Consider the following 27,656-nt stretch of genomic DNA (forward strand, 5'->3'; position numbering starts at 1 on the left):
CAGATACGCAGGGTGCAAACGGTGCCTCCCTCCCCACCCTGCCGACCCCCAACTCACGCTGCTCTTCGATGTTGTTCTCCTCCTCTGGGACCTTGGCCTTGTAGTAGGTGATGCCCCGGATGACGGTGGGCTTGGAGGCCGGCCGGCCCCGCAGGGGGACCTGCCTCTGTAGGGGCCGCTGTGGCCTCACCACCTCGGGCGGGGCCAGGGGCCGCGTCTGCAGGAGCTCGATGGAGTTGATCTGCTGGGACACGGTTTCTTCCTGCAGAAACCGCTCCTCATACTGTTCAGAGGGGACACAAGTTAAGGTCAGGTCACTGGCCGGACAGGCAGTGGTAGGAGGAGGCAGTGCTGGAGCCGGGACACTGTCCTACGTGCTTTACGGACGCCAACCAATCTTCCCCTGAGTCCCACGAGGTAGGAGCTATTTATCACTCCCACGTACACATCAGGAACCTGAGGCACAGAGACATCATGTAAATTGCCCAAGGTCCCACAGCAGGTAAGTGGTAGCAGCAGGATTTGAACCCAGGCCCTCTGGCTCCAGCACGTGTCTCTGTAACGTCCACGCTGTGCTTCCCAGCCTAGGGCTGCCGCGTGACTTAGATCTCGTCTCAGCTGTTTCCGGGGAGGTCTGTGTGTGGACAACGGTGCCCAGGCTGGGACATGAGGCCCGAGAACCAAGATGCACCCCTCGGGATGAAGCTTTTCCTTCCACGATCAGAAGGAACTGCTCCACAGCCTCCCTGATGCATCCAGGATAAAGTCCAAAGTGCCTGGCCTGGCATTTTCCACCCTCTTAAGCACGGACCTGGACCCAGCTCAGCATCCCCCTGTCTTGTTCTGCACCCCCAGCCCCAACCCTTCCTTGGTGCTTCAGTCACCTGGCTGACTCCTCAAACTCTCGGCTCTCCTGAGCTGCTGGGCCTTTGCTCGGACTGTTTTCTCCATCTGGAAGGCCTCCTCTCTTCCCCCCTCTAGCTACTTATCATAATGTACCCATTTCTCAAGGCCCCGCTAACCTCTCACGTCCTTAAGAAAATAGTCCCAGCCCTTCTCGTTCATAATTAATCTTTGTTTCCCAGTTCTCACTCTGCACTTTGTGGCAGAAACTTCTAACCGACCACGTAAATCCCGTCTCCTTGTTCCTCTCTAATGGGAAGCTGGCTTTGTGGGAGGGGCCACGGGACAAAGTCCTGGCGGGGGGGGGGGGGGGGGGGGGGTGCGTATAAGTAGAAGCTGGCGGAAAGAGCTTTTGGAAGAGCTCCTTAAAAGGGAGGCTGAGTCAGCTGGACGGCATCTTTCGCACTCTTCCTGACTGGTCTGGCCTGAAATGCGGACGGGCGGCTAGAGTAGAGCAGCCCTCCTGTGACCGGGAGGGGGTCTGGAGGATGGATGCCACTGATGGCACCATGAAGTTAACCACCCACCCCGGTCTGCCTGCCCCTGGAGCCCTTCTACACGAAAGAACAGCAGACTCGGGCCTTCTCCTCACGATGCCGAACACGGCTCCTAAGGGACACACGTCTATCCCTTCTACCACAGCACCTCTCCCAGCCTGCCTTCCATGGGCATTATTTAAGAATTTGCCTCTGCAGACCATATGGAATAGAAGGACAGCAATCACCTCTGGCTCATTTTTGATGCCCCCGGCTGGGCGCTCCTTAATATTTACACTGAATTTCCCGTACCCATCTCTGTGCCCAACACGGGGCTCAAACTCATGACCCCAAGATCAAGAGTCGCTTACTCTACTGACTGAACCGCCCAGGCACCCCCCGTTGCGCTGAATTTGTTAATCAGAGCAAATCCCGAGGAACAGTCTACATTTGTGACTGGCACTGGGGTTCTGTCAAATGATGCTTTAAAGTAGGCAGCCCATGACCCAGGCCTCTTTCTTTTTTTTTTTTTTTTTAAGTTTCGTTTATTTAAGTAATCTCCTCACCCAACACCGGGCTTGACCTCACGGCCCCGAGATCAAGAGTCGCACGCCCCTCCGACGGAGCCTGCCAGGCGCCCCGAGCTGGGCGTCCTGACAGCACCCTGAGGACGCGGCCGTGCTGGTTCTGGTCCAGCGGAAGAAGCACCCTGTCCTCCGTGGAGCTGCTGCCCAGGGAATGGCCTCTTGTGTCCACGGCGTGGCACGCTCTCTGGGGCCTGCCTCGGTCCATCCGGTCACGTAGCCGCCCCCAACCCAGGATCCCGATCACCCACCACTGAAAACAACAGACTGTGGGCACAGGTTCCTGGGAGCTGAGTTCAAAGCCAGGGCCGCCCACAGGTGGGTCCAGTTCCTGAGGGGTGTGGCCCTGCCCTGCTCTCAGGAGGAGGGCTCCGGGGGCTCCATAATGAAGAGGAGGCTTCCTGTCGCCCCCGAGCCATGGAAGCCCCCTCCTCACCACGACGAGGTGGGCAAGCGCCCCTAAATCCCGTTACCTGAGACCCCAGTGACATCCCCCCAGAGAAGCAGAGCCCACTGAGAAACAACACCTCTGTCCCCGGAGGCCCAGGGTCCTGAGAGGCAGGGCAGGGCCTTCAGGGTCACAGAATATGAGCTGGGGGAAAGCCAGCCCGAATGGCCAACTTTCTCACTTTGCACAGAAAGAAGCAAATAAGGCTCTTGTTCTGACCTTAAAAATCTGGCCTGGAGGAAACCTGGAGTCCTTCCCAACCGCACCCCCAAGGCTGTACTGGGTTTTCCCGTGACAAAAGAGCTGAACCAGGTGACAGAGCAGACATGGCAGCTCCAGCTCCCTGGCATCCCGTGGGGACCGACTTCTCCAAAGCAGGGGCACCTCTCTGCCAGCCTCCCCTGGCTGGGGCCAGACAGCGCTCTAGAAAGGGGCAGGCGTGTGCCCAGGGGAGCCCCCACTCCTGCCACCTGCCCCCTCCTCAACTCCCACTTCCTGCTGGCGAGCTGAGCTGGACTAGAGATGCAGGGATACGTGGCCTGTGGGGAAGAATTTCAGTGGGCTCCCATTCTGACCAGACACGTCCCTTTATGGCATTTTTTAACCCTTACGACAATGAGGCAAGGTAGGGAGCACTGTACAAATAAGCAGAGGGGCTCGGGGTCATTTAGAAATTCGGCTGAAGGTCAATCAGTGAAGTGGCTGAGAGGGGCACTTCCGAATTAGGCCCAGGGCTGCTGTCTTTAGAGCCTGCACACTTCCTTACATTAAGCCACACTGCCCACACCAGTGACCATGGGACGGACTTGTCTGCCATCCAAAAACTCGTCTACACCCCCAAGCCCACAAGGCCATGGTCTGGCTACTGCCCAGCAGACTTGGGGATCCCTCATTTCCCACTGGGAAAGGAGGCTGGGAAGCTGAGAAGAGGCCCCCAAGCGCCTGACTCAGACGCCGTGGGCCGGCTAATTGCTGGACCCTGGCCTCCCTCCGCATTGCAAAAGCAGGTTGTCATTTCTTCATGGTAAACCCCAGGAACTGTCTTTAATTCCAGGCTCTCCGGGACAGGCGGGAACTGCAGTTCCTTCTCCCAGCCAAGCAGATGGAGTAAGACCATGGCGGCCTCTGCCAGAGAACATATAATTTCCCTGGATCCGCTGGCGACAGGCTGTGCTGGGCGGCCGCTGCCCCACCAAGCTTTGATTTCCTCTCTCTGTTAATCCAAGAGTCTGTTGTATGACTTCAACTCCTGGCGTCCCTGTGTCCCCACTCCCAACCCGGCCCCCAGAGCCCCTTGCCAGCCCTCCAGGCAACGACCTTGTTGGAGAGAGGCCTCCAACAAATGGCCATTCACCATGCCGAGAAACCCCAACGTCATCGACGAGAACCCTGAAAATAACCACCGAACCCAGCACCCCATTTGCCCCCTTTGGAGTCATGGGGTTCACTACAGAGACAGAAAGATGAAGCGGGGGGGGGGGCAGGAAGATCCTAGCCTTGGCCTTCCCCCTTCCCACCCCTCCCTGGCCCAGGCTCTACCCCCTGGCACGGGAGGATTGTGCTCACCTCAGCAGCGTGCTGAACGGGGATTTCAGGAGGGGAAAGGGCTTTGCTGAGCAAGGACAAAACGGGTTTGGTGCATTTGACTTGGTTTACTGTTTGCCCTCAGGAAATATGAGCCGGGTTGCTGAACATACCACATAATGTATCATCAAGACAACAGACGGGTTCTCAGGCTCAGCCGACTGGGAAACTGGAAGCCAGAGAGGGCAGGGAATGCCGGACTCCACTGGGCACTGGGCCAGCTCAAGATGCCAGATGGGCTGAGACAGGAGTGGCTGGGTCCCAGGTGCGGGGAAAGGGTACCTCCAAGTTCCCTTCTAGCCCAAATGTCCTCAGCTTTTTGGTTTAGAAGCTCAGATTTGGGGCGCCTGTTGAGTGTCCGACTTCGGCTCAGGTCATGATCTCACGGTTCGTGAGTTCGAGCCCCGCGTTGGGCTCTATGCCGACAGCTGGAGCCTGGAGCCTGCTTGGGATTCTGTGTCTCCCTCTCTCTCTGCCCCTCCCCCACTCATGCTCGGTCTGTCTCCCTCTCAAAAATAAACGTCAAAAGAAAATTTGTAAGTTCAGACTTGTTCAAGGATGACCCACTAAGCTGACTAAACACATGCTCAGCAGCTAGTGCCTTGGGGACAACTAAAAATGAGAATAAAAATAATTGCTTAAGAAACATGGTATTTCCAAAAAATCATCAAAGCAGTCATCATGGGCAAAGCCAGAAAATTATTGGCCTTCCTTATACTTATTTTCTGGTCTGGAACTGGTTTTATTTTCAATTCCTTCTTGGGCAGGGTGCAAGCACCGTATGGTCTTCAGGGTTTCTGGCCTCCACAGTCCTGATCTGCCCACTGTCCTGCCTTCGGAATACATGTGCCCAGGATTTCCCCTAACCCACAGCTGCCGCCTGCTTGGCATCTCTTTTACGAGTCTCCAAGCGTTCCGAGCATCGGCTGACTTCCTCTCTTACCCCAGTTCCTAGTGGCCCAGGCAACAGGCTCCTACACGGCAATGCCTCGCCCTTCTCTACGTCGCAGTGCACAGCAACGGCTCAGACGCTCTGAGTGTCCAAGGCCCTGCGCCCTGCCTGCCCCCCAACACCCTGCCAGGGGACACCTCGGCGGTACACCTGGCATCCAGGCTCTGCCATCCACCACTGACTCTTGGCCCGGTGAAACACTTCAACACTCACTCACGGAGCCCCTCTGGGCTGCAGAGTCAACCCTGCCCCATCACACCCACAGAACTGCTACCTAGATAAAATGACACCGTGACCGTGAAAGAACCAAATCTGGCAAAGCTCTGTGCACGCGTGAGAGTCATGCCTAGTCCGCATGGCAAGAGGAAGGTGACCGGGCACCAATGGGTTCCGCAGGTGGCAAGTGTGGGGCTCGTGGGGGTCAGAGCAGAGAGGGAATGGGCACAAAGCAGGCTGTGCTCGGAGGCCAGGGAGCCGGGGCCGTACCTCGGGGTGGGTGTAGGCGGCCGCCGCGTCCCTCTGCAAGGCTGAGCGGACGTCCGGCATGCTGTCCAGGAGGCTCTTAGAGCAGTTCTCTTTCCCCCGCTTGTTCATCTCCGTTCGGATTTCTTCCATGTCTTCTTTGATTTGCTCATTTTCCTTGGTGAGGTTTTTGGAAACTTCCTGAGAAGAGAAAACATGTAAAAAAGAAAATCCATGATGAGGCATCTGGGTGGCTCAGTCGGGTAACCATCTGACTTGGGCTCAGGTCACGATCTCACGGTTTGTGAGATCGAGCCCTGCATGGGGTTCTATGCTGACAGCTCGGAGCCTGGAGCCTGCTTCGGATTCTGTGTCTCCCTCTCTCTCTGCCCCTCCCCTGCTCAGTCTCTCTCTCCTTCAAAAATAAATAAATGTTAAACACAGTAAAAAGAAACAAAAAGAAGATCCATTAATGTGCTCTAAAGATGAGCAGAAGGCAGCTGGCAGCCATCTTCGGCTCAGAGCTAGAAACGCAAAAGCAGGCTGAGAAATCGGCCAAGAAGTGACTGGGGCTCTGGAGAGGTCCGGCCCTGTGCTGAGGGCCAGATCCCAGGCAGTATTTCTGGGCCAATATGGCTCTGGGGTGTCCCACTGCTGGACATGCTACCCCAAACTCCCATAGCTTTCCTAGTCATGACACTGCCTTGTCTCTAGGTCACCAAGACACCTGGCTCCTTTTCTGTCATTTGCACACGGTCGTCCTTATGCGGTGAGAACTAACACTACAAAAACTTCCACTCATACCCCATACATGTGTACCAGCAGCTCAATGAACGGAAGAAGGGTTTTTAAAGCAATTTTAGAAGAGGTGGCTGAAGACATCTACTTAACCTGCATTTCTAATGAACACAAACTAACCCCCAACACTTGGAAAGCATTATTTACATAGAAAACCCACAGGCTGGTTTTAAACTTTCCTATTTACCCATAAAAACAGATTCCCTAAATGACTTCCACCTGGCAAAGGAATGGTGTTCCAGTCCTGGTTCACACCGGAAGGGACCAAAGGTACATCTAAGCCAACCAACACTGGTGAGTACCTCCTGCGCGTCTAAGGAGCAAAGCCTCATGATACCCTGGGGTTCTTGGTCTGGGGGTGCCGGGGAAGTGCCAACTATAACTGGGAAGAAGGTCTGCATGGCAAGAGGAAGGTGACCAGGCACCAATGGGTTCCACAGGTGGCAAGTGTGGGGCTCCTGGGGGTCAGAGCAGAGAGGGAATGGGCACAAAGCAGGGCCCCAGAGGCGGTGACGCAGCACGGGATTTGAACCAGGGATGGGTACCGACAGGCTCAGAGGGGCCCTTCTCCTCTGGTTATTCTGAGGGAGGTTGGTTTACTGCACGGAGACCCAACACTGTCCTGCTCTGGCCTGCATTCTAGTTTGCATGAGCATCTGAGTTTTTATTTTTTAATTTTTTTTAACGTTTATTCATCTTTTAATTTTTTTTTTCAACGTTTATTTATTTTTGGGACAGAGAGAGACAGAGCATGAACGGGGGAGGGGCAGAGAGAGAGGGAGACACAGAATCGGAAACAGGCTCCAGGCTCTGAGCCATCAGCCCAGAGCCCAACGCGGGGCTCGAACTCACGGACCGCGAGATCGTGACCTGGCTGAAGTCGGACGCTTAACCGACTGCGCCATCCAGGCGCCCCCGTTTATTCATCTTTGAGAGACAGAGAGAGACAGGGTGCGAGCCGGGGAGGGGCAGAGAGAGAGGAAGACACAGAATCCGAAGCAGGCTCCAGGCTCTGAGCTGTCAGCACAGACAGGTGCCCCGTGAGTTTTCAGATGTGATGTTCTCCTTGGGCCGTGTTTACGACGTGGGTAGAGGAAGCCACCATGTAAAACAGAAGATGCATTTGCTTTCTGTCTTGGGGACCATAAAAGCACAGACGTTGACAGGCACAGCCCTGCAGCCTGGCAGGATACTAAGTCCTAGAGGAAAGCCGCCGTAGCTCCGAGTGGGGTGTAGAAGTATCCAGGCCGGCAGTAACCCCCGGCATTGTGGCTCCCATGGCTCCCATGGGGGCTCCCCTGACCAGTCTCCTAGGCCCCAGAGCCACCGGCCATGCCATTCTCCTGGCATTTCATTTCACGGCAGATTTCGAGCACTGGAAGGGCTTGATGTGTTTTGTGGGGCTCAGGCTAAGCTCGTGTCTCTAAATGGCAGTTAACTGTGAGAGAGAAAGCCCCTGAGAAAGAAGTCTTCCTTAAGGAATACCGGAATGAGCAGTCTTACCGGGTGGGCAGTCATTCCCGATAGGTGTTCTCAGGGGCGGTCAAGTGCAATGGTTAAGAGCATGGATTCTGGAGGGAACAGTCTGGCTTACGTGTCAATGTTATTCCTACTTCTTTGATCCTAGACAAATCAAAGTTCCTGAGCTGCAGTGTCCCCAGGGGTAAAATGGAGTAATACTAGGATTTTCCCTACGGATTATTAGGAGTAAATAAGTGAATATATATGGAAGTGCATGGGACATGGTGATTATTTTTGATAGGATGTTACAGCTGGGTGTTCTAGGCCCCTGCAGGATCCCAGAATTCAAGCCCTTCTCAGATGGGGAAACTGAGGCCCAGAGGAACGATGTGGTTTTCCCAAGATGATAGACACAAAAGTGGCAGAGCTGAGCCCAGCACCCAGCCTCCTGGCCCTTGCTTCCGCAGTTCACTTGTGGAACCACTAAGACGGCCGGGGGGAGGGTCCTGGAGCTCAGCCAGTTCTCTGAGCAGTGGGGAGCCCATCAGAGGGGCCTGTGAATGTTGCAGTGTGGTCTCAGGGTGTATGAGAGAATATGCATATGCAGAGAAATGCAGCAATGGTGGATTCCCCCAAGTCCTTGTTCCACAAGGCATGTCTCAGGAGCCTGTTAGGAGTGCAGTCCGGGGCCCGGCCCAGGCCCCTGCGGAATCAGAACCTGCGTTTTAACAAGACCCCCAGGCGATGTGCATACACATCAAAGTTTGAGAAGGGCTGTCTCAAATGTTGGAAGCTTGGGGTACATCTGCTGGAAACAGGGCCAAAATGTACGAAAGGGGCTGTTTTACCGGAGCCAAATATTTGGATTCACACGTTTCTTTTTTGTTTTTAAAGATTTCATTTTTTTTAAATTTCTTTTACATGTTTGTTTATTTTTCAGAGACAGAGAGCATGGGTGGGGAAGGGGCAGAGACAGAGGGAGACACAGAATCCGAAGCAGGCTCCAGGCTTTGAGCTGTCAGCACAGAACGTGACTCAGGGCTCAAACCCACGAATTGTGAGATCATGACCTGAGCCTAAGTTGGACACTTAACCGACTGAGACACCCAAGCACCCCGAAACATTTTATCTTTAAGTAATCTCTACACCCAATGTGGGGCTTGAACTCACAACCCCGAGATTAAGAGTCTCATGTTCTACCGCGGAGCCAGCCAGGCGCCCCGGGATTCACGCCTTCCTGTACATCCACGAGCACCTGCTAAGAGCAGCGTCCAGGCATCTCCCCCCTGAATTCTCCACATCCTGAGGCATCACAGCCCAGCAGGCTCAGCGGTTCAGAGTGTCACTTCTTCATTAATGCATTAATGTGCTCAGTGCTGGGCACCAAGGGGTCCAGCAGAAGCCACAAAGCCCAGGATCCTGCTCTGATAAAGACCACCCTCCACTGAGGGGAAGAAAGCAATAAACAAGAAAGTGCCAACTAGTGACAAGTGGAAGGCAGGGCGAGGTGACAGAGGTAGCTTCTGACTCCTCAACGAGGTCAATGACTCTGTCTCTAAGGTGGGGGCTGAGGCCCTCGGACTCCACTCTGGGTGGATCCCATGGCAGGGCCCGCATAGCCTTACGGCCAAAACAAGATTCCGCCTGATTCCTGAACACCCTGCAAGAGTCTGCATCGGCCTGTGCGCTCACTGGGAGGCAAAGGGGCGGCCCCCCAGATTCACCTGCTCCCTAGACCCCGGGGGTTCTAGGTCCCTGGAGGGGCTTTCTTCTCACTGATGTATGAGTCCCCAGTACCCTTTCTGATTTCAGTGAGGAAGCATTATTTTGGGTTTCAGTGCGGGAGGGGTGACATGGCACGGCCTTGAGCGCCCACGGGAACAAGAGTTTACTCCCCTGAATCAACACCCGGCTGGCGGTGACATCACCCCACCGGCCAGCCAGGCTGAGCCAGGCGGTGTCCCCCAGGATGGCACAGCGGCTCTACCTCCTCAGCCACCCGCTGACCCGGCCACCTCCCCACTCCCCAGGGGTGCTGGCCCTGCAGGGCTCCCCACGGCCCCCCTGAGAGTCTGGCTTCCCCGTGGGGCACTTCTCAGGAAGTACGGGGGAGGCTGCCCACACAGGGCCCTCTAGACTCAGCCCTGGCAGAAGAGTGAACCCCATGACCTCATGCCTTGGGCTCTTCCCCTGGGACAGCTGCAACCGTGACGTCCGTGGTGAGTGCTGCTTGGCTCACGGGCAGCGCTGGCAATGTGGCTGAGGAGGCAGGCAGGGGGTCTACCTGGCAGGGGCTGGCACACCGCACGGTGGCCGCCAAGGATCCCGGTGCTATGAGGAGGAGGGTGGGGAGGAGGGCGGAGCAGCCAGTGGACAGAAGGCTGGCACCAGAGGCTGGGTGCAGCCAGGCGCAGCACTTAAAGACCTGAGCAGAGCCAAGGACCTGAGAGGCGCTCACAGAGCAGGACACTCGTGCTGGAGGGACACGCGGTCGGGCACCGGGCACGGGAGGGTGCGAGCCCAGGGCGCGAAGGAGACCAGCATCCCGTGCTGACTACGGCTGGATGCGCAGATACCAGAGGAAGGAACCAGGCGAAGGGCTGGGTGTAGGCGAAGTCGGGGGCACAGCTGGCACGTGGTCAGCCAGAGCCATGGAGGGTCTGGTGCAGGTGGGTGGGATGGGGGCAGGGGCCAGGGCCGAGGGGGAGACTGAGCAAGAGCGTGAGCCGGCAGTGCTGGGACCTGCTGGGACCTGAGGAAGAGACACCACGGTGCAGGGCTCTGGCCGCTCGCTGTGGTCTCACTCCCCCTGCCCAGAGCCCTGGACGGCGCTGCCGTGAGGGGAGGTGCTGGCTCCAGGGACCAGCCCACACCGCCATCGCCACCGGAAGGCAGGTGATGGGACCGCTCTGGGAATAATGACGCTGCCCCCGCCCCCCCCAAGCAGGCCTGGCGTGGAGAATGAACCAGGGGCTGCCTGCACGGTGCCAGGCACGGAGTAGGACTTGGTGTGCCCGGCAAAGCTGGAGTGGGACCCCTGCGACCCCAGCAGCAGACAGGCAGGTGGGAAAGGGCAAGTGAGCTAAGGTTCGGTGGGCTGGGCAGGAGGGAAGGGGACGGCCCCGAGACTGCTGGGTCTTAAAGAGACGCACCAGACACCTGCAGGAGGAGACAGAGCTGGACTGCAGCTGGGCCAAGCCTGGGCCCAGGTCATGCAGCAGGCACGTGTCCCCACATCCCAAGAGGCCACCTGACCCCATCGCTCGCTGGCTGGGAGTACACAGGGCCGATGCAGATGGCAAGCCTGGGGGCCCAGACACTGGCCTTCCTTGAGGGGTGAAGGTGTGGGGGTGACCGGATCCTGGATGGGGTGGCCCACTCACGGCTCCTGGTCACTCGCCTGCCCTTCCCCCCTCTGAGCCGTCCAGGACACAGCGAGGACCAGGTGGCCTGGGACAGCCGCCCCAGCCGACAGCTGTCTCCAGCCCCTGGTGAAAGAGCTGGGGGGGGGGGGGGGCGGGGAGAGCAGCTAGAAGCAGCCGATGCTCCAGCTGACAGGACCCGGAGTGATCCTGGAGCACGGATGACGGAGCTGGGCAGGCCGCCTGGGTGCAGGGGCCACCTGCTGTCGCCTTCAATCACTCCCCCCGCCCAGCCCCAGACAGCTGCTGTGCGTCTAGCTCGCATCAGCTGTGGGGCCAAGACCCGGAAACAGAGATGGCTCAGGCCCAGGTTGCCCTCAAAAGTCCAGAGCCCGGAAGGACAGTCAACCAAGCAAAGAACAAGAAGTCCCAGGCCTCTGCTGGTGAATTTGCTTTAGGGGCAACCTCACCCCTTTAAAACAGCCACCTTCACGTCCTGGCACCTACGAGCTGCTCCCAGGCCAGCAGATGGAGGGCGGGCTCTCACACCTTTAGTGTGGTTAGCCGAAAGAAAACCTTTCTTTCCACAGAGACAAATTCGATTTGAAGTACATACAAGCCCAGGAGATGGAATATATTCACTCGAACCCATATTCAGATGTAAATGAATTAAATAACATTAAAGCCGAAATTTATCTTAGAAATATCTCCAACCCTTTCCCCTTTCAGAGATGACAACACAGTGGTCGGACAGAGTGGGGGACACTTCTCTCCAAGAGTAGGAGAGGCAGGACGTGACCAACTGCGAAAGCAGATTTGCTCAGGAAAAACAGTGAATCCTGGGGGTGTCTAGAAGGGCATGGAAGGCAGGCACAGAGGGAAGGCCTGGAAAGAGACAGTTCCCCTAACTCACGGCCAGGCCTGCACAGACGAAAATTACATTTTCCTGTTAGTTGATGAAAAGATACATCCCCTCGAGTCAGGAATGCTCCTGTGATCGTGCCTTTCAGACCAGAAACACAAAGGCCACCGAATCCTTTGGTTTGAAGAAGAAGCCTCAGCAAAGCCTGTGCTGGCACATTCTGGGGAGCAGGCCAGTTCTGAGTCTGGTAACTACATCACAGAGTTTTAAATTTTTTTAATGTTTACTTTTGAGAGACAGAGAGAGAGACAGAGCATGAGCAGGGGAGGAGCAGAGAGAGAGGGAGGCACAGAATCTGAAGCAGGGTCCAGGCTCTGAGCTGTCAGCACAGAGCCCGATGAGGGGCTCGAACCCACAGACCGCGAGATCATGACCTGAGCCAAAGCCAGATGCTCAACCGACTGAGCCACCCAGGCGCCCCATTTTTATTATTTATTTTTTGCATCACAGATTTTGAATCTTACTCGGACACAGAGCTATCAGGGGAAAAGGCTTCGGAGAACACACAGGGTTCCACGGTGACCATCTGTGCTCACGGACAAGTTTTACAAACCCCGGCAGACGCGTCTGAGGAGAAGAGTCGGGTCACCCTCTCCAGAAGATGCAGGGCTTCCGCAACAGAAAGCACACTCCGGGCAGCTTGCAGGCACGCAGCTGTGTTAAGAGCAGGGGCTGTGCACCCACACGTACACGTGGACATACGTATCCACAGTCACACGCATATCCAAGTACCTGGGAGCACTGACAGGTGTCCTGCTGCCACGCGGGAGTGGGGCACGTCTTCACAAAGTCCTGCAAGTTGTGTAGGAATGACTTAATCATACTAAAACCCTGATGCTAGAAGAGATTATTTTAATGACCTGTCCCTCTGTCCTTTTCTCCACTTTGATAATCAATCTGCTCCTGGAAGCAGTATTTGGCACTGGGCATAGGACCCCATGACTCTGTCCCGCTGCCTTCAGAATCCATCCCCAGGCCTGGGCAGCCTATGAGGTTTCGGGTCTCCGGGTGCACTCAGAGCTCAGGGTAAAAGTCTTCTCAGCGGAATCACTGTCACTGCCGGGCCTAGACGCAATGAACAGGGTTTGCCTTTGGAAGCCACAGATTGTCCTTCTAGACTTCCGACTCCCACCTCTGCTGGCACCTATTCTCTGTGCCCACCCACCCCTGACTCTAATGTAACTCATACTCCTAGATCTCCTTCCCCTTCCCAGCCACTGCCAGGAGAGGGTCAGCCTTACTCGCAGTCTGTGGGTTCACATCCAAGGTCCTGGACCGCTGACCACTTTGGATGTTACTTCTCCCTGGACCAGTTCTTGAGGAACGCCCGTGGGGTTTTGGGCCTCCACCAGGCGAACAGAAAAGATGTGTGGGGGGTTAGGTTTCCGGAATACAGTGAAATGGCCCTGCTCTGCTACACTCTCCAAACTGACGAAAGCTAGAAAGTCTGACCACAGCAGGTGCTGGCGAGGACGTGTGTGGCACTCCCCCCGCTGGAGGGAACGTAAACTTGAACTACCACTTGGGAACACAGCTTGGCAACCCCCTGCCCTACAGATGAAGATGAGCGTAACTAACGTCCCAGTAGCTCCCTTCCTACTTACACACCACAGAGAAATGCACACGCCTGTGGGCCAGGGACACAGACAGGGACGTGCATGTACAGGGAGACTCCTGGGCTACTGTGAATTATAAAACTGAAAACACACCCCGTATCCATCATCAGTACAACAGAGTGATAGACCGTGGAACATTCACACAATAGACTCCTACACGGCGATAAAAGTAAATGAACCACAGGACACAAAACCGCGTAGGTAACTATTAAAAACAAGGGGTGCCTGGCTCGCTCAGTGGGTAGAGCATGTAACTCTTGCTATCTGGGTCATGAGTTCGAGTGGCATGGAATTTACTTAAAAACTATTGAAAACAAAATTGAGGGGCGCCTGGCTGGCTTAGTCGGTGAGGCGTCCGACTTCAGCTCAGGTCATGATCTCATGATTTGTGAGTTCGAGCCCCACGTCCAGGGCTCTCTGCTGTCGGCGTACATAGAACCTGCTTCAGATCCTCTGTCCCCCTCTCTCTTTGCCCCTCCCCCGCTCACATTCTCCCTCTCTCTCGAAAATAAACAAATATATTTTAAAAATAAATGTTTAAAAAAAACCAACAAAATAAAATCTTAAAAAAACACACAAATGAGTGAAAGAAGCCTAACACACACGTGTGTGCACACACTGACACACACAATTCTGTAGGACTCTAAAACAGACAAAACTAGTATATTTAGGGATGCATCCTTAGGTAATGAAAATGTTTAAAAAAAAAACAAGCAAGGAAGATGATTAACATAAAAGTCAGGACAGAGGTTCACTTCAGGGAGGGGGTGTGAGGAGAGGCCATGTGGGGGGCGCTGAGCTTTCCTGAGCTGGGTGGTAGTTACATGGGCATTTGCTTTATAATCTTTTTTTAAGTTTATTTGTTAAGTTTATTTATTTTGACAGAGAGAGACAGAGAGATAGAGAGAAAATGCAAGCAGGGGAGGAGCAGAGAGAGAAAGAGAGAGAGAGAGAGAGAGAGAGAGAGAGAGAGGATCCCAAGCAGGTTCCGCACAGACAGTGCAGGGCTCTAACTCACAAACCATGAGATCATGACCTGAGCCGAAATCAAGAGTCGGACGCTTAACCGACTGAGCCCCCAGATGCCCGGCCTTATAATAATTTAAGCTGTACCCTCACCGTGTATGTACTTTTCTATGCGTGTGTTATTTTCACAATTCAGAACAACAGCTTCACCAAAATCGCTCCACGAAGCAGAGCTCTCGGAGTTGATTTTACCAAAAGGCGAGACTCCAACGGTTTAGATTCGACTTCTCTCTCCTTCCTCTTTTATCTGCAAATGGAGTGTCCATTCCTGCGTCCTCCTACATCCCAGGGGCTGGGATGCACACGTGTGCCCGCTCCCACTGCCAGGCCCTGATCCTACTCTGGGCAAGACGCCCCTTCAATCTGCCCCCTTTGTCCGGTCTGACCTCCGAAGCACTCCCCTTGGGCTTCCAGAATATCCAAAGACCAGGAGCAGGATTGTACTTCCATTCCTCCTGCAGAGCCCGGCTGCAGAAGGAGTGTTTTCCCCATTTACCCAACACCGTGCCTCTCCACCGAATGCAGACAGACACTCAGCCAGCGCCAGCCGGGAGACGAGAGGCTGGATGTCATGTCGGGAGACGGTGCTCTGCTCCGTGGGCCCAGGGCCCGGACCCATCTGTGACAACTGCCACGCCACAGCACCCTGCAGCCTTGGACTGCCTGCTGTGCGGAACCTCTCACTCCTGCTAATCCTATTTAACAGGAATTCTGGGACACAGCCACAGTTCTGCCTAGAAGTTCCCTTGGAAGAGCTATTGTTTTCAGCTCCAGTTAGGAAAAACTGATGCTTCCAGGGCAGATAGCAATGATTCAAAGCAACTTACGGGGCTGATTAGAAAGAGCCCCAGCCCAGGAGCCAGAAGGCCTGAGCTCCTGCCTACGTTTCCCTAGCACTTTCCACAGGCCTCACATCCTGCCCAGCTCACAGGGACAAATGTACGGAATGTATACGGGGTGGTTTAAAAACCATAATTGCTATATAAATATAGGGGATTATTATTATTAATACGAAGGGCCAGTTTTTGCTACTAAACATACCATGGTTTTAAAAAAGAGATCACTCTCAAAAAAAAAAGAAAGAAAGAAAGAAAGAAAGAAAGAAAGAAAAGAAAAAGAGATCACTCTCAAAAAAAAAAGAAAGAAAGAAAAGAAAAAGGAAAAGAGATCACTCTTGCTGAAAGAACTAGGATCAATTTTGGCAAAAATCCAGTTATTGTGTGACTGCACCAAATTCACCCACTAAACCCACTCCTCTCCTGTGCCGGCAGTAAGGGCTCAGCTGCTAACAGGCTGCAAACAAACCACAGCCCTTGAACCAAGCTCTCGGAGGCCCAGCGCCTGACTCTGGCCTCACAAGCACTGTGCTCTACCCCGGAGCTGTCTTTCCCAGGCTCCAGGCTGTTCTGCAGACAGAATGAAAACCAGGTGAAAGTGGAAGCGGCTGCCCGCCCTGTTCTATAAAAAAAAAAAAAAAAAAAAAAAAAGCAACCCTCTTTCAGAAAGGGCATTGCACATTTGGACGGTGCTGGACGCCAAGGGTTAAAGCACTTTCCAATTTCCAAGGACGACTTGGGTCCTGGTTTAACTTCTTTTGAGCCCATTTGAAAGAATCAGGAGAAAGAATCCCAAGCCCGCATGAAGCCCTTCGATAGAAGGGTGGCGTTGACCATCCCCAGTCTCTCCACACCAGCCGCCAATGCTGGGGACAGAGAGAGTGAAGATGAGGCCAGCTTCTCTTGGGAAGTGCCCTCAGCAAGAGTGGGCTGATGTGGTCCCCTGGGCCGCCTCGAACTGCCTGTGAAGCTCAGGCTCCAGGGCCCCGACGCTTCTCATCAGACCTGGTAACTGAAAGGCTGGGGACCCACCAAGCCTCCCAGGGCTGGTGGCCATGGTCAGAAAACGCTCATCACAGCACAGGGGGAGTCAAGCCTAAAGACGGGCGGACAAGGAAGCGGCGTTCGCTTTCCGGGAACACTGGGGTGTAAGGAAGGGGCTGGAACCAAGCTTCGCCAGGGCAACGTTTCATCATCCGCATCCCAGCGACTCGGACAGAACAGCAGAGAGATGCTGCCCCCGCTCACTCCCTGGCCATACCCCGAGCGCCTTGTTTTGTTTAACCATTTCAAAGTGTTTCCAAGATGATTAGCTCACTTTTTTATCCCCTGAGCAACCATGCAAGGTATGTAGGGCACCTCTCCCACTTTACAGATGGGGAAGGTGAGACACAGCCGCTGGGGAGCAGCCAACAGAGAGGCGTCCGCTCCGTCCTGACTCCCGGCCCAGCGAGCGCTCTTTCTGCCAAACTGGAGAGTCTCACCTTTCTCACATCCTGCGGCTACTCTTCAGCCATCATGGAACCCCAGCTCCTCCATGAGAGCCCACCCCCAAAGCCCACTTTTTCATGAGGAATATTGGTCTATTAATCATCCCGTTATTAAACTTGCCATTTACAGTAACATTCTAAAGATTGAACAGACCTAATTTTTTGAGTCACCGTTTCAGGTATCAGTTCAAGACGTGGATGCCAGTCAATGACACCTATGTAAGCTCCCGACCAAGAAGGGTGAGTGGGCAATGTCCCTTTTCTGGTGATTAAATGACTTATCTATGTGTCAGAGCATTACAGCAATGGAATGGTGTCCAGGTTACTGTGGTGTGGGAGGATTTCTCTCTCGCACCCCGACCCCCACACCACCCCCTGGAAACCATGGTGCCAGCCACACATCTCCCTGGAGCCCGGTCATAACCATGTGATGCCTGTCTGTGGAAATGACACTATCAGTCCGTTCTCCCAGGGGGTGAAGAGCCTGAATGTTTTCCAGCGGGGAATATTATGCGTCAGTAACCGTTTTCACGTCTTTTTCCTCTCACGTGAACCGGAGATGCGTTACCACACAAATGCACGCACACGTACAGAGACAGAAAGCAGAACGGCTAAAATGACAAAGCAAAACCAGAAGAAGAAACGAACAGCCATACACCCAGAAGGGAGACGCCGCCATCTTAAAACCGGAAGTGAGAGGCTTACTGTACTTTTACATTTCATTTAGCTCTGAGTTCCCTGGAAGTCAAGGTAAAGACAGAAATACGATGGAGACACTGGATGGCTCCATGGGTTAAGCATCTGGCTCTTGATGTGCGCTCAGGTCATGATCTCACGGTGCATGAGTTCGAGCCCTGTGTGGGACTCTGCACTCACAGCGTGGGGCCTGCTTGGGATTCTTTCTCTCTCTGTCCCTCTCTCTCTGCCCCTCCCCCTCTTGAGCACACATACGCACACACTCTCTCTCTCAAAATAAATAAACTTAAAAAAAAAAAAAGAAATACATTGATTATATGGTTCTTGTGTGTGAAAAAAGAAAGTATTTACATTTATATTTCATCAATTCTTTGTCACCCACGATTTGGCATGAGTTTGAATGGGTGTTTTATGTATATGTTTTCTTCCCAAAGCACAGGATAGGTGAAGTCTAGTCAGGATACATGCTTTCTGAAAAAAAATACTGCGGGAAGTTGGATATGCTTTCAGGCTTGATGGAGAGAAAGATACGGAAACCCAGAACCTTCCTTACCTCCTCCAGTTTATCCATCCGTCCAACCAGTTTGGTAGTGACAGAATGCAGCTTCAGGAGATCCAGACCATAGAAGGCTCCTTCCAGCATGTCTATGATGGTGGAAAGCTATGGAACGTGAGTAGCAGGTTAGTCGAGGGCTGGGGTGTGACACCCAAGACGAGACTTCTCCTGTCAGACCCCCAAGCTGGAGGCTCAACAGAGAGGCCACTGGCCAGGAACGGAGAGGGGGGCTCTTGGAAACTGGCGTTTTGTAGGTGGGAAGTATTGTGCCCCCTGGAATACTCAGATAAGAAAATGGAAGAATCCAGGGGTGCCTGGGTGGCTCAGTCGGTTAAGCGTCTGACTTCAGATCAGGTCATGATCTTGTGGTTTGTGAGTTCGAGCCCCGCGTCGGGCTCTGTGCTGACAGCTCAGACCCTGGAACCTGCTTCGGATTCTGTGTCTCCCTCTCCCTCTGCCCCTCCCCCGCTCATGCTCTGTTTCACTCTGTCTCAAAAATAAATAAAAACATTTTAAAAAATTTAAAAAAAAGAAAGAATCCTAGAAGAACAAGTGAAACAAGTCTACACATCTTCACCCAATCGCTCAGACCCCTTTTCTTCTGTTAGGTGTATGCCTGCTTGTCTTTCCTCTTAGACGCTGAGCTCCTTGAAAGTGGTGCCCCATCTTTGTTTCCCCAAGATCTCTAGCACAGCACCTGGCCCACAAGAGGTGATCTATAAATACTCAACAAAGCGGCTCATAAACTTCGATGCCTTGAGGATGTGCTCCTGAAATACCCAACCTCGTTGTCTACCCTGGGAGATACCAACAGTTTTCCCTCAGCACTAAAACTAAACTAACCACGGGGTAAAAGAGGCCCCATGACCCATCTCTGCGATAGCATGCCATCGTAGGGCGCGAGCCTTCTCAGTGCTTTTAATGCCGTCCTTCCCGCCAGTACTCTGGGAGGACGGTGGCCGAATATCTGGTGACATCCAGGTCACCCGGAGCGCAGGCAAAGGGGCAGGTGAGAGATGCTTGAACTGGGCCTCCCTGCCGAGGACCAGTCCCTGGAAGAATCTGCTGGACACCCTTCTGCGATTTCTGTTCCCCACCCGTCTCCCAGCCTTGCTGGTAGATGAAGAATTCCGTGTCATGAGACACTTGTGTTCAGAAGCCCTCCTTCCTCCCCACCAGAGGAAAGTAGCTGAACTGTGGGTGAGAGCCGCAAAAAGGCATCTTGTTGGCACACACTGGGATGATTTTCTGAGTGGCTCCCAATAGAAAATTTTGCCTGCTGCTGTTCCAGAAGGCCCCCAGGAGTCCAATCCTGTAACTGGGTGGTTCAGAGAGTGGCTTGATGGTGGGGCTGCGGCTCTGAGGCACACTGGATCCCGGGGCAGGATGTTAAAGCACTGTCCTGCTAACCCCTGCTCTGCGAGAAGGGCATCCATGACCGCCAGCTACCGAGCGCGTACCAGGCACGGGCACAGAGGCAGCTCTTCACGTTGGTCATTCACGAACAGGACGCGTGTCTACTGACCCTGACTGCGTATCAGGCACCGTGCCAAGTACTCCACAGGGTCATCCATCGGTTCCCAAAGCAACCCCCCAAAGCAGACGTTGTTATCCCCACTTGCTACTCAAGGAGACCAAGGTCGGGCAAGGCAGTTAGGCACCTTGAGTAGGATTACACGGCAAAGAATAGCGGAGCAACAATCTGAACCCAAGTCTGTGTGACTGCAAAACCGGGCCCAGGCCACCGCTCCCCCCTGCCGCCCCCACTGCAATGAAGCGGGGAGGGCAGAGATCGGACAAAGCCCTCAGCCTACCCCTGCAGCAGCCTCAGGCAGGCCTGAGCTTCCCCCACTCCCCCCACCCCCCCCACCAGGATCACAGTCTGATGCCGATCCACAGCCGGCCCCAGGCCCCTCCTACCCTGGGTCACCCCAGCCCGCGGGCTGAGGACGGACGGGCTCGCCCCTCCGTGTCTCTCGCCTCTCTAGGGTGCGTGCTGGGCTGACAGTAAATCGTGGCAACAGCTCTCCGGGAGAAGAACACTGAGTTCTTCTGGCCCCCGGGCCTGGCAGTGGCTCCCAGGCCCAGCCTCCCTGGCTCCATAGGGAGAGGCAGGCACACTTTGCTGTCGGCATCCCCTTTAGACATCCAGATTGCGAACGACCGCTTTGTCACATGACCAGCCTTGGACACACACAGTACTCCAGATGCCAGGGCCTGACCTTTACAGGCTAAGACACGTCCCATTTACTCAAAGGCCTTACAATCCCTGCAACAGCTTCTGCCAGAGGCCTGGGTCCCGAAGGCGTCCTCCCACCCCTGGCCTCGCCCCCACACCAGGTCCTACCTTCAAGTCCCGGCTGTCTGCCGCCCGCAGCTTCTGGAGCCGAAAGTCTCCCTCACAGGGATTGAGGGCCGACGGGGGTGCGACACAGGCACATTTGCAGGACGAGCCCGAGGTGATGGTTTCCACGGTGTAGAAGTCTTCCTTCCTGGAGGTCCCCTCGTTGACCCTCTGGCAGGCGTCTCGGCCCAGGGGTCTCACCACGCACTTGCACTGACAGTCTGAGCCCTCAGACACAGCCTTGACCTTGTCATAGTCTCCCAGCAACTAGACACAGAGATAAAGCAAGAAAGGGCTGGGTGTGCAAATACAGGCGCCTATCAGCCCAGCACCTAGGAAGGCTCTCCATTCACCCTGTTGAATGTCCTGCACTAGCCCAAGACCTCAGACAACTCTGAACTGTGGAGAGAAGAGGTCATCAGAACACAATTTGCTGACTCTGAAATTTCCTTGAAGGCACGAGGAGTTCAGCTCTCTTCATTTGTCTTGGAAAGCTGTGTGCTTCTCAGGGGGCCTTAGCCTTTCATCATTTCAAGGAAAAAAACAAATGAGCCCCATCATTCTTCCAACGGCCCTTGCCTTAGCGGACATCCAGATTTAGATTAAAAAAGGAAAAGGAGAAGGGGCTAAAGGGAGGATTGGAAAGCTGATATTCCAATCTGAAGGCTACTTGCTTTGATCCTTGTTCACTCAGTGACCACATACTGAATGCCCATTCGGGGCTGTGCCAGGTAAACAGACGGGCCAGAGAGCCCACCCGTGGGAGCTCTCCGTGCAGGAGGCACACAGATCACAGCCATGCCAGGTAAAGGGTGGTAAGTGCCCTGGCGTGATGATGCAGGGCAGTCGGGGGAGGGGGCGCTCAACCTGGCGAGAGGGGCTCCGGCCAAGCATCAGAGGAGACTTCCTGGAGGAAGTGGTATTTGATCTGGCCCTCGAAAGACGGCTTCAGTTTGGAAAAAGAGAGGCTGAGTAAGGTTTACGCAGCCTAGGGATTCATTTGGCTCCTTGAACAGCTTCTGAACCCAAACCCTAGGCCAAAGCCAGGAGAGCAAACTGGCAGTGGTTGCTGCTTCTACGATGCGAAACATTTCCTTCTGAGCCCTGGCCCCTGCCAGCCTCCCCAGGCTGGAAATCACACAGCAGCAGCAGCAGGCTTTCTGGAGCCACCATTCTGGGCACTTGCTCGGGGTGGGGGGGGGGGGAGCCTCCTTCCTCCTCTGCACAGATCCCGCATCCCCAAAGCCACGGGGGCCCCCAAAGCCTTTCTAGGCACCGGGAAGGGTTCCCTTCACTTGCCTAATGACCTCGGCAGGCAGGCACAGACCTAGCTGGAGTGGAAATGTTCCTGGGATGCTGTCGGGGGGGGGGGGGGGGGGGGGGGGGAGAAGGCTTGTAATGTTTTTCTTGCAAAGGCTGGGTTTCTTCTAACACTAATATTTGCTTTAGAGCTGTTGTCAAATACAGAATGGCGCAGCGGGCTAAGGGGTAGCAGTGCAGGGTGACTGAAGCGGCCGGTCCTCAGGGGCTGACAGTAAATCGTGGCTGTCTGCTCTCTGAGACTCTGCCTAGATTTCTGCCGGAGCCCGCGCTGAGGCCCCGGGGGGATTCCTTCCTTTCAGACTCCGGTTTCAAGAACACTTGTGGATGGTCCTCCAGAGCCCCAACATGAAGGGTTTTCGTGTCCTTTCGGTTTAGGGGACAATGAGAGGTTATGGGTGGCTCTAGGGATAGATAGCAGCCTAACTTCCCGAGGAAGGGGACCTGATTGTTCTTCCCCCGGGAAGGAGACAGGACCCAGAGCAAAGGCTTCTCCAGATGCAGCCATCCCTCATCTTGAGGATGACGGCAACTCCCACCACACGTCATCATGCTGAACGCAACACTCCAGAGAACTGTCCCTTCCAGTCACCTGGGCTGCAGATTGTCGGAAGACCTGGCTCTACCCACCTGGAGCTACAGCCGGGGAACCAGGGCGTGTGTGACCATCGAGTCAGATAAAGCGAGCCAAGTACTTTGTAAAGGGGCACTTGACGAAGCCGGTCCCTATCAGCTGTCACTCACCCCCCACTGACCATGCGCCAGAGGTGAGTGGGTCTGCATTTCCACCCTGCCTTCACCAACACACGGGGTCTCCTCCGCCGCCCCTCTGCGCGGGGCCACCTGCCACGCGTCCCACCTGCAGCTGCTGCTGGGTCTCGACCCCGCTTCTCCCTGGTGGGTGTCTCACTCCGGGCCCGTCAAGTGCCTCCCCCTGGGGCAGCCGTCCGCCCGCCCCAGTCCAACGTGCCCGCCTGTTGTCACATTCCAATTCCCACGAACAGCCACACAGGCAAGACACGACCACACTTTCGCAACCCTTGAGCTAGAAACTAGGTCTGGATTATTATTGTCCGTTTACGTCCCTCTTTCCAGGGAGCTGCGCGGAGTCTTCCCTTCCTTCTCTCCTTTCTCCCGATTCGGTAACCTTGAAGTACCCGTCCCGTCCCCGGAGAAACGCAGCGAGGAGGGCACCGCGCACGCCCCTCCCTCCGGGAACGGGGCGCAGCGGCCGGCCGCACGCCAGCGACGACGGCCACCTCCGGTCCCCCCTCCACCCAGCGCCCCGGCCCGGGGGTGGCCAGGGCCCGCCGCCTACCTGCGACAAAACGTTCTCCTGGTTGTCCGCCTCGTTCTGCAGGGTCTCGTCCTCCGTGGGCGCCACCGTCGGCGCGTCCGGCGGCTCGCTCGTGCCGGCGGGGGTCACGCTGGCCCCCCACTGGGCCCGGGCCACCACCAGAGCGCCGCAGACGACCAGCAGCAGGGGCTTGGCCATGAGGGACGCGGGCAGAGGGGCTGCGCCCGTGGGAGAGCGGCGGGCTCGGGCTGCGGGCTGGCACTGAGGCGGAGGGCGGCGCGGCCGCGGCCCGGGAGTGGCCGCTCAGAGCGCCTGCTGACGCTGGGCGCGGCTGAGCGCGGCGGGAGGGTGCGCCCCCGAGCCCCGGCGCATGTCCTCCCCGGCGCGAGCGGCCGCGACTGTGCGGCCCCGGCCGAGAGCGGGGCGCGGGGCGGGGGCGCGGGGCGGCGCGGGGCGGGGGGAGGGGGGGAGGGGGCGGGGGGCGGCGGCGCCGGGAGCGAGCGCGGCGTCCGCCCGGGGGCTCAGGTGGCAGGCGGGGCGCCGGGCGCGCGGGGCGCCGGGGGGCGGGGCGGCGCGGAGGGAGGGAGGGAGGGGGAGAGGGCGGGGGCGGGGCCTCCATTGTGCGCGCGGCCCGCCCCTCCCGGCCCTCTCGGCGCCCCCGTGGCCGCCGCGCGCGCGCCCCCTCCCATCACGCTCCCCGCACCCCCGCCCCGGTGAAGTCTGGGGTCCCCCGTGCGGTTCCGGCCCGCGGCCGCGCGCCTCCCCCCGAGCGGGAGGCAGGCAGGCAGCGGGCGCTCGCTGCGAGCCCGACCCCTGTCCTCCGCGCGCTCCTTTTATCGTCCCCCCCCGGGGAGAAGGAGCCTTGCCCTCGGCGTCTCTCTTCCCGGACTCGGCTCGCAGCGCGAGCTCCGGCAGCTTTGAACTTAGCGCCACTGGTAGCCTGCCTGCCCGCCGCCGCGTCACACCCTGGCAATACCTCCACCCAGAGGATGGCCGTTGAACTCCCTGCCGGAGTGGGTCCTGGTTTGTGCGACTATCGAATACGAAGACCGCGACTGTCAATCGCGGACGCTCTGCGGGTCCCCGGGGGGGAAGCGGCTGTCCGAGAAGCCGGTGATTGTCCAAGGGAACAGCCCTTAGCTAGCTTCCTGCTTTGGGACAGGTGTCAGAGTCTGTCGCTACGTGATCCCCAAGAGGGCGTCCACTTTCAACAGCGTACGATTATGTTACAGTGTCCCTTAATTAGTGTCTCTTTGGGGGGCGCCTGGGTGGTCCAGTCGGTTGAGCGGGGGACTTCAGTTCAGGCCATGATCTCACCGTGAGTTCGAGCCCCGCATGGCGCCCCTCAGGGCTCGCTGCTGGCTGCACAGAGCCGGTTTTGGATCCTCTGTTCCCCCCTCCACCAACACTTTGGATCCTCTGTCCTCCTCTCTCTCTGCCCCCCCATCCCCCGCTCATCCCCCCTCTCAAAAATAAACATTTAAAAAATTTAGTGTCCCTTTTGTGAACCTAGTGTGAAGATTAATACTGCGTGAATTCAAGGAAAGGCACAGTGCCTTCCGGGACAACTGTCATCCTGAAAATATTGAACAGAGCCAGACCCCTTCGAAGATGTGAAAGGTGTCAGTACGAGTCTGGGGAAGTACAAACACCTTTCCTGTCACGCTAAGGAGTAAGTTGCAATAGTCAAAGTCATGAACTAAGGAGCTTCAGCTCATGTAAGTGATGATAGTTGACAGACATATAATGATTGTCTTTATTAATGTTTAAATAGGGTTTTGTTTTTGTTTTTGTTTTTTGTAATCTCAGTTTGTGGACAAAAGTCCAAGGTTCTGGGTGTCTGGGCCTGTGGAAAACTCTCTCTCACACAAACACACACATGCACATGCAAAGTACTCTGTGTGAGCTAGCAAATGTTTTCTGAAACTAGACGGTAGTAAACATCCATAAAATATAGTTTTCAAATTCAGTTCGAGTAAGTGTTGAATGTTGGCTAAGCGCAAGACAACAAACTAGGTTGCTAGATCTTTAATGGGAAGATAAGAATGTCCGTGTTTTCCAGAAGGGGTGGGGTGGAAGTGAGGGGGTAAGCAGAATAAGGGCTCGAGTTGTAAGGCAGGGTGAGAGCATTGGCCAAGGGCGTTCAAGGAGGTATAGGCCACGTGTCGTTGAAAGGTCAGGGCTTCGTGGGAGAGTGACGCTGGAGGTGTCTGGGTGTATGGAAAGGCTTCAAGGGAGAAGATAAGCCAACAAGATATAGGCAAGAAAGAGAGGGCATTGTGGGCAGAGACACAAGCCTGAAGCGGATATTCAGATCTCAGACTGCTCACTTGGGCCATTCCTACATTGTATTCTCCCGTAGCCCCTGTACCTTTGCCCCGCAGCATTATGGGAATTACATTTTTCTACTCCTTCGTGGATTGCTTCAGTCGTCTTCTCCACTGGAATGTAACCTCCATGAGGGCAGGGCTTCTGTCCGGGTTTGTTCACCATTACAGCCCCAGAGGTTAGCCAAGTGCCCGGAACAAAGTAGACACTTTGCAAAACTGGTTGGATGAATGGGGTCTACAAACCGTCCGGGTGGACACATCCCAGGTACTTTCACAAAGACGGCCTTTGTATCTATTAGCGTGCATTTGACCGCAAGTCACAGAAAATCAACGGTGGCTTAATTATATACGCATTTATTTTTCTGTCATTCTAAGAAGACTGGAAGTTGGCCATTTTAAATTTAGTTCAGCAGCTCAATGATGTCATCAAGGACCCACGCTTTTTCTGTTTTCCCAACTATTATTCTTAGGGTATTGGCTTTTGTACTTAATCACGCGTGGTGGAAGCCAGTCCTCGCTACCCCTCTGCCATTGTCTTTGGCCAGATACTCAATTCCCCAATCTTTCTTGCAGCTAGTGGCAGCCACGTGATTCACTTCTGGTCAATAGAATAAAATAAACCTACAGAGACTAGAAAAGATATGTTGCCTCCTGATAAAAGAAACAAATTAGAGAGAGGAGCTTTCTGGTGCCCCCGTTTCTTGTGTTAGATTGTAGTCATGATGCCTGGAGCTGTGGCAGCCATCTCACGACCATGAGGCCTTTCTCCTATTGAACTGAAATAGATGTACTTTGAAAGTTTCTTTTTCAGTTCAGTCCTGGGGCACCCGGGTGGCTCAGTCGGTTAAGTGTCCACCTCTTGATCTCAGCTCAGGTCTTGATCTTGGGGTCATGAGTTCAAGCCATGCATTGGGCCCCATGCTGGGTATGGAGCCTACTCAAAAATAAAATAAAGCTCAAGCTGTCTGGGTGGCTTGGCCGGTTGAACATCTGACTCTTGATTTCTGCCCAGGTCATGATCCCAAGGTCAAGGGGTTAAATCCCAGGTCAGGCTGTGTGCTGAGTGAGGAGCCTGCTTGAGATTCTCTCTCTCCCTCTGCCCCTCTCCCCTTCTCCTCCTCTCCCTCTCTCCTTCTCTTCCCCACCCCACCAGCTCTAAAAAAAAAAAAAATATTTTTAATTTTTTTTTTTTTTAACGTTCATTTATATTTGAGACAGAGAGAGACAGAGCATGAACGGGGGAGGGTCAGAGAGAGAGGGAGACACAGAATCTGAAACAGGCTCCAGGCTCTGCTCTGAGCTGTCAGCACAGAGCCCGACGTGGGGCTCGAACTCACATACCGCGAGATTGTGACCTGAGCCGAAGTCGGACGCTCAACCGACTGAGCCACCCAGGCGCCCCTATTTTTAATTTTTAATTAAAATGAAGTTCAGTCCCATGGTCATACACAGAACACATCTAAGACCTTTCCCACGAGAGAGTTTTTCTTTCACTTAAATATAGAAGCTAAGTACCTTCTGGATCTCCTTCTTTCTCAAGCTAACTAACCAGATAACTAACTCACCTTATATATCCATTTTATTCACCTGTTTCTCAGACCACATGGTCTTTTGGACCCCCTATTATTCCAGTTTTTTTTTTTTTTCTCTAGAGAGGTTTGAGTAGATGTTACAGCATATTGAAACCATTTTTTCTCTTTTTCCAAGCACTGTTATTTTATTACTGTAACCCAAGATTGACTTTGCCTTTTTGGCATTACATTGCACCAATGATTCACATTAATTTATTTTTTTAATATAGTTTTTTTCCCTTTTCTTTTTGTTTTTAACATGAAGTTTATACTGGTTTCCTCCATCCTGTCCTTTCCAGCTATGTTCTTTTTTTTTTTTTTAATCCAAGTACAGACGTTTACATTTTTTCCCACTGATTATCATGATGCTTTTGGCCCCTCTTTTCACCCCGTTGAAATCTTGTCTAAGTTTTCCGGATTAAATAAGCACGATTTCTGTCTTAATTCAAATCATTAATTTATTAAGTCATAGTCATTCGAATACAGCTAGATTCTAGAGCCCTATACCCATAGAAAAAGTATTTCCTTATTGATATTACGTCCTTTGGTGTGTGATTGCTTGGGTAGTCGGAGGTGCTGGTGCCTAGCCCCCAGGGCTTCCTCACATCTACAAGCGTTTCTC

General features: G+C 54.5%; 1 protein-coding gene across 4 annotated transcripts in view; it reads right to left on the reverse strand.

The window, feature by feature from the left end:
- OLFML2B (olfactomedin like 2B) overlaps positions 1-23,589 on the reverse strand; it is a 36,644-nt gene extending 13,055 nt beyond the window's left edge. The window contains exons 1-5 of one of the 4 annotated variants that reach the window (XM_045456590.1): positions 23,155-23,589; positions 20,520-20,783; positions 18,170-18,277; positions 5,434-5,610; positions 58-283 (exon numbers count right to left, since the gene is read on the reverse strand). In XM_045456590.1, coding sequence (XP_045312546.1) covers positions 58-283; positions 5,434-5,610; positions 18,170-18,277; positions 20,520-20,783; positions 23,155-23,331 — 952 coding nt within the window. In that variant the 5' untranslated portion in view covers positions 23,332-23,589. The remainder of the gene's footprint in view (positions 1-57; positions 284-5,433; positions 5,611-18,169; positions 18,278-20,519; positions 20,784-23,154) is intronic. The other 3 variants (XM_045456591.1, XM_045456593.1, XM_045456592.1) reach the window with 3 other exon arrangements.
- Between the last annotated feature and the right edge of the window lie 4,067 nt (positions 23,590-27,656).

The sequence above is a fragment of the Leopardus geoffroyi genome, chromosome C3 (genome assembly GCF_018350155.1).
Source record: "Leopardus geoffroyi isolate Oge1 chromosome C3, O.geoffroyi_Oge1_pat1.0, whole genome shotgun sequence".
NCBI lineage: Eukaryota > Metazoa > Chordata > Mammalia > Carnivora > Felidae > Leopardus > Leopardus geoffroyi.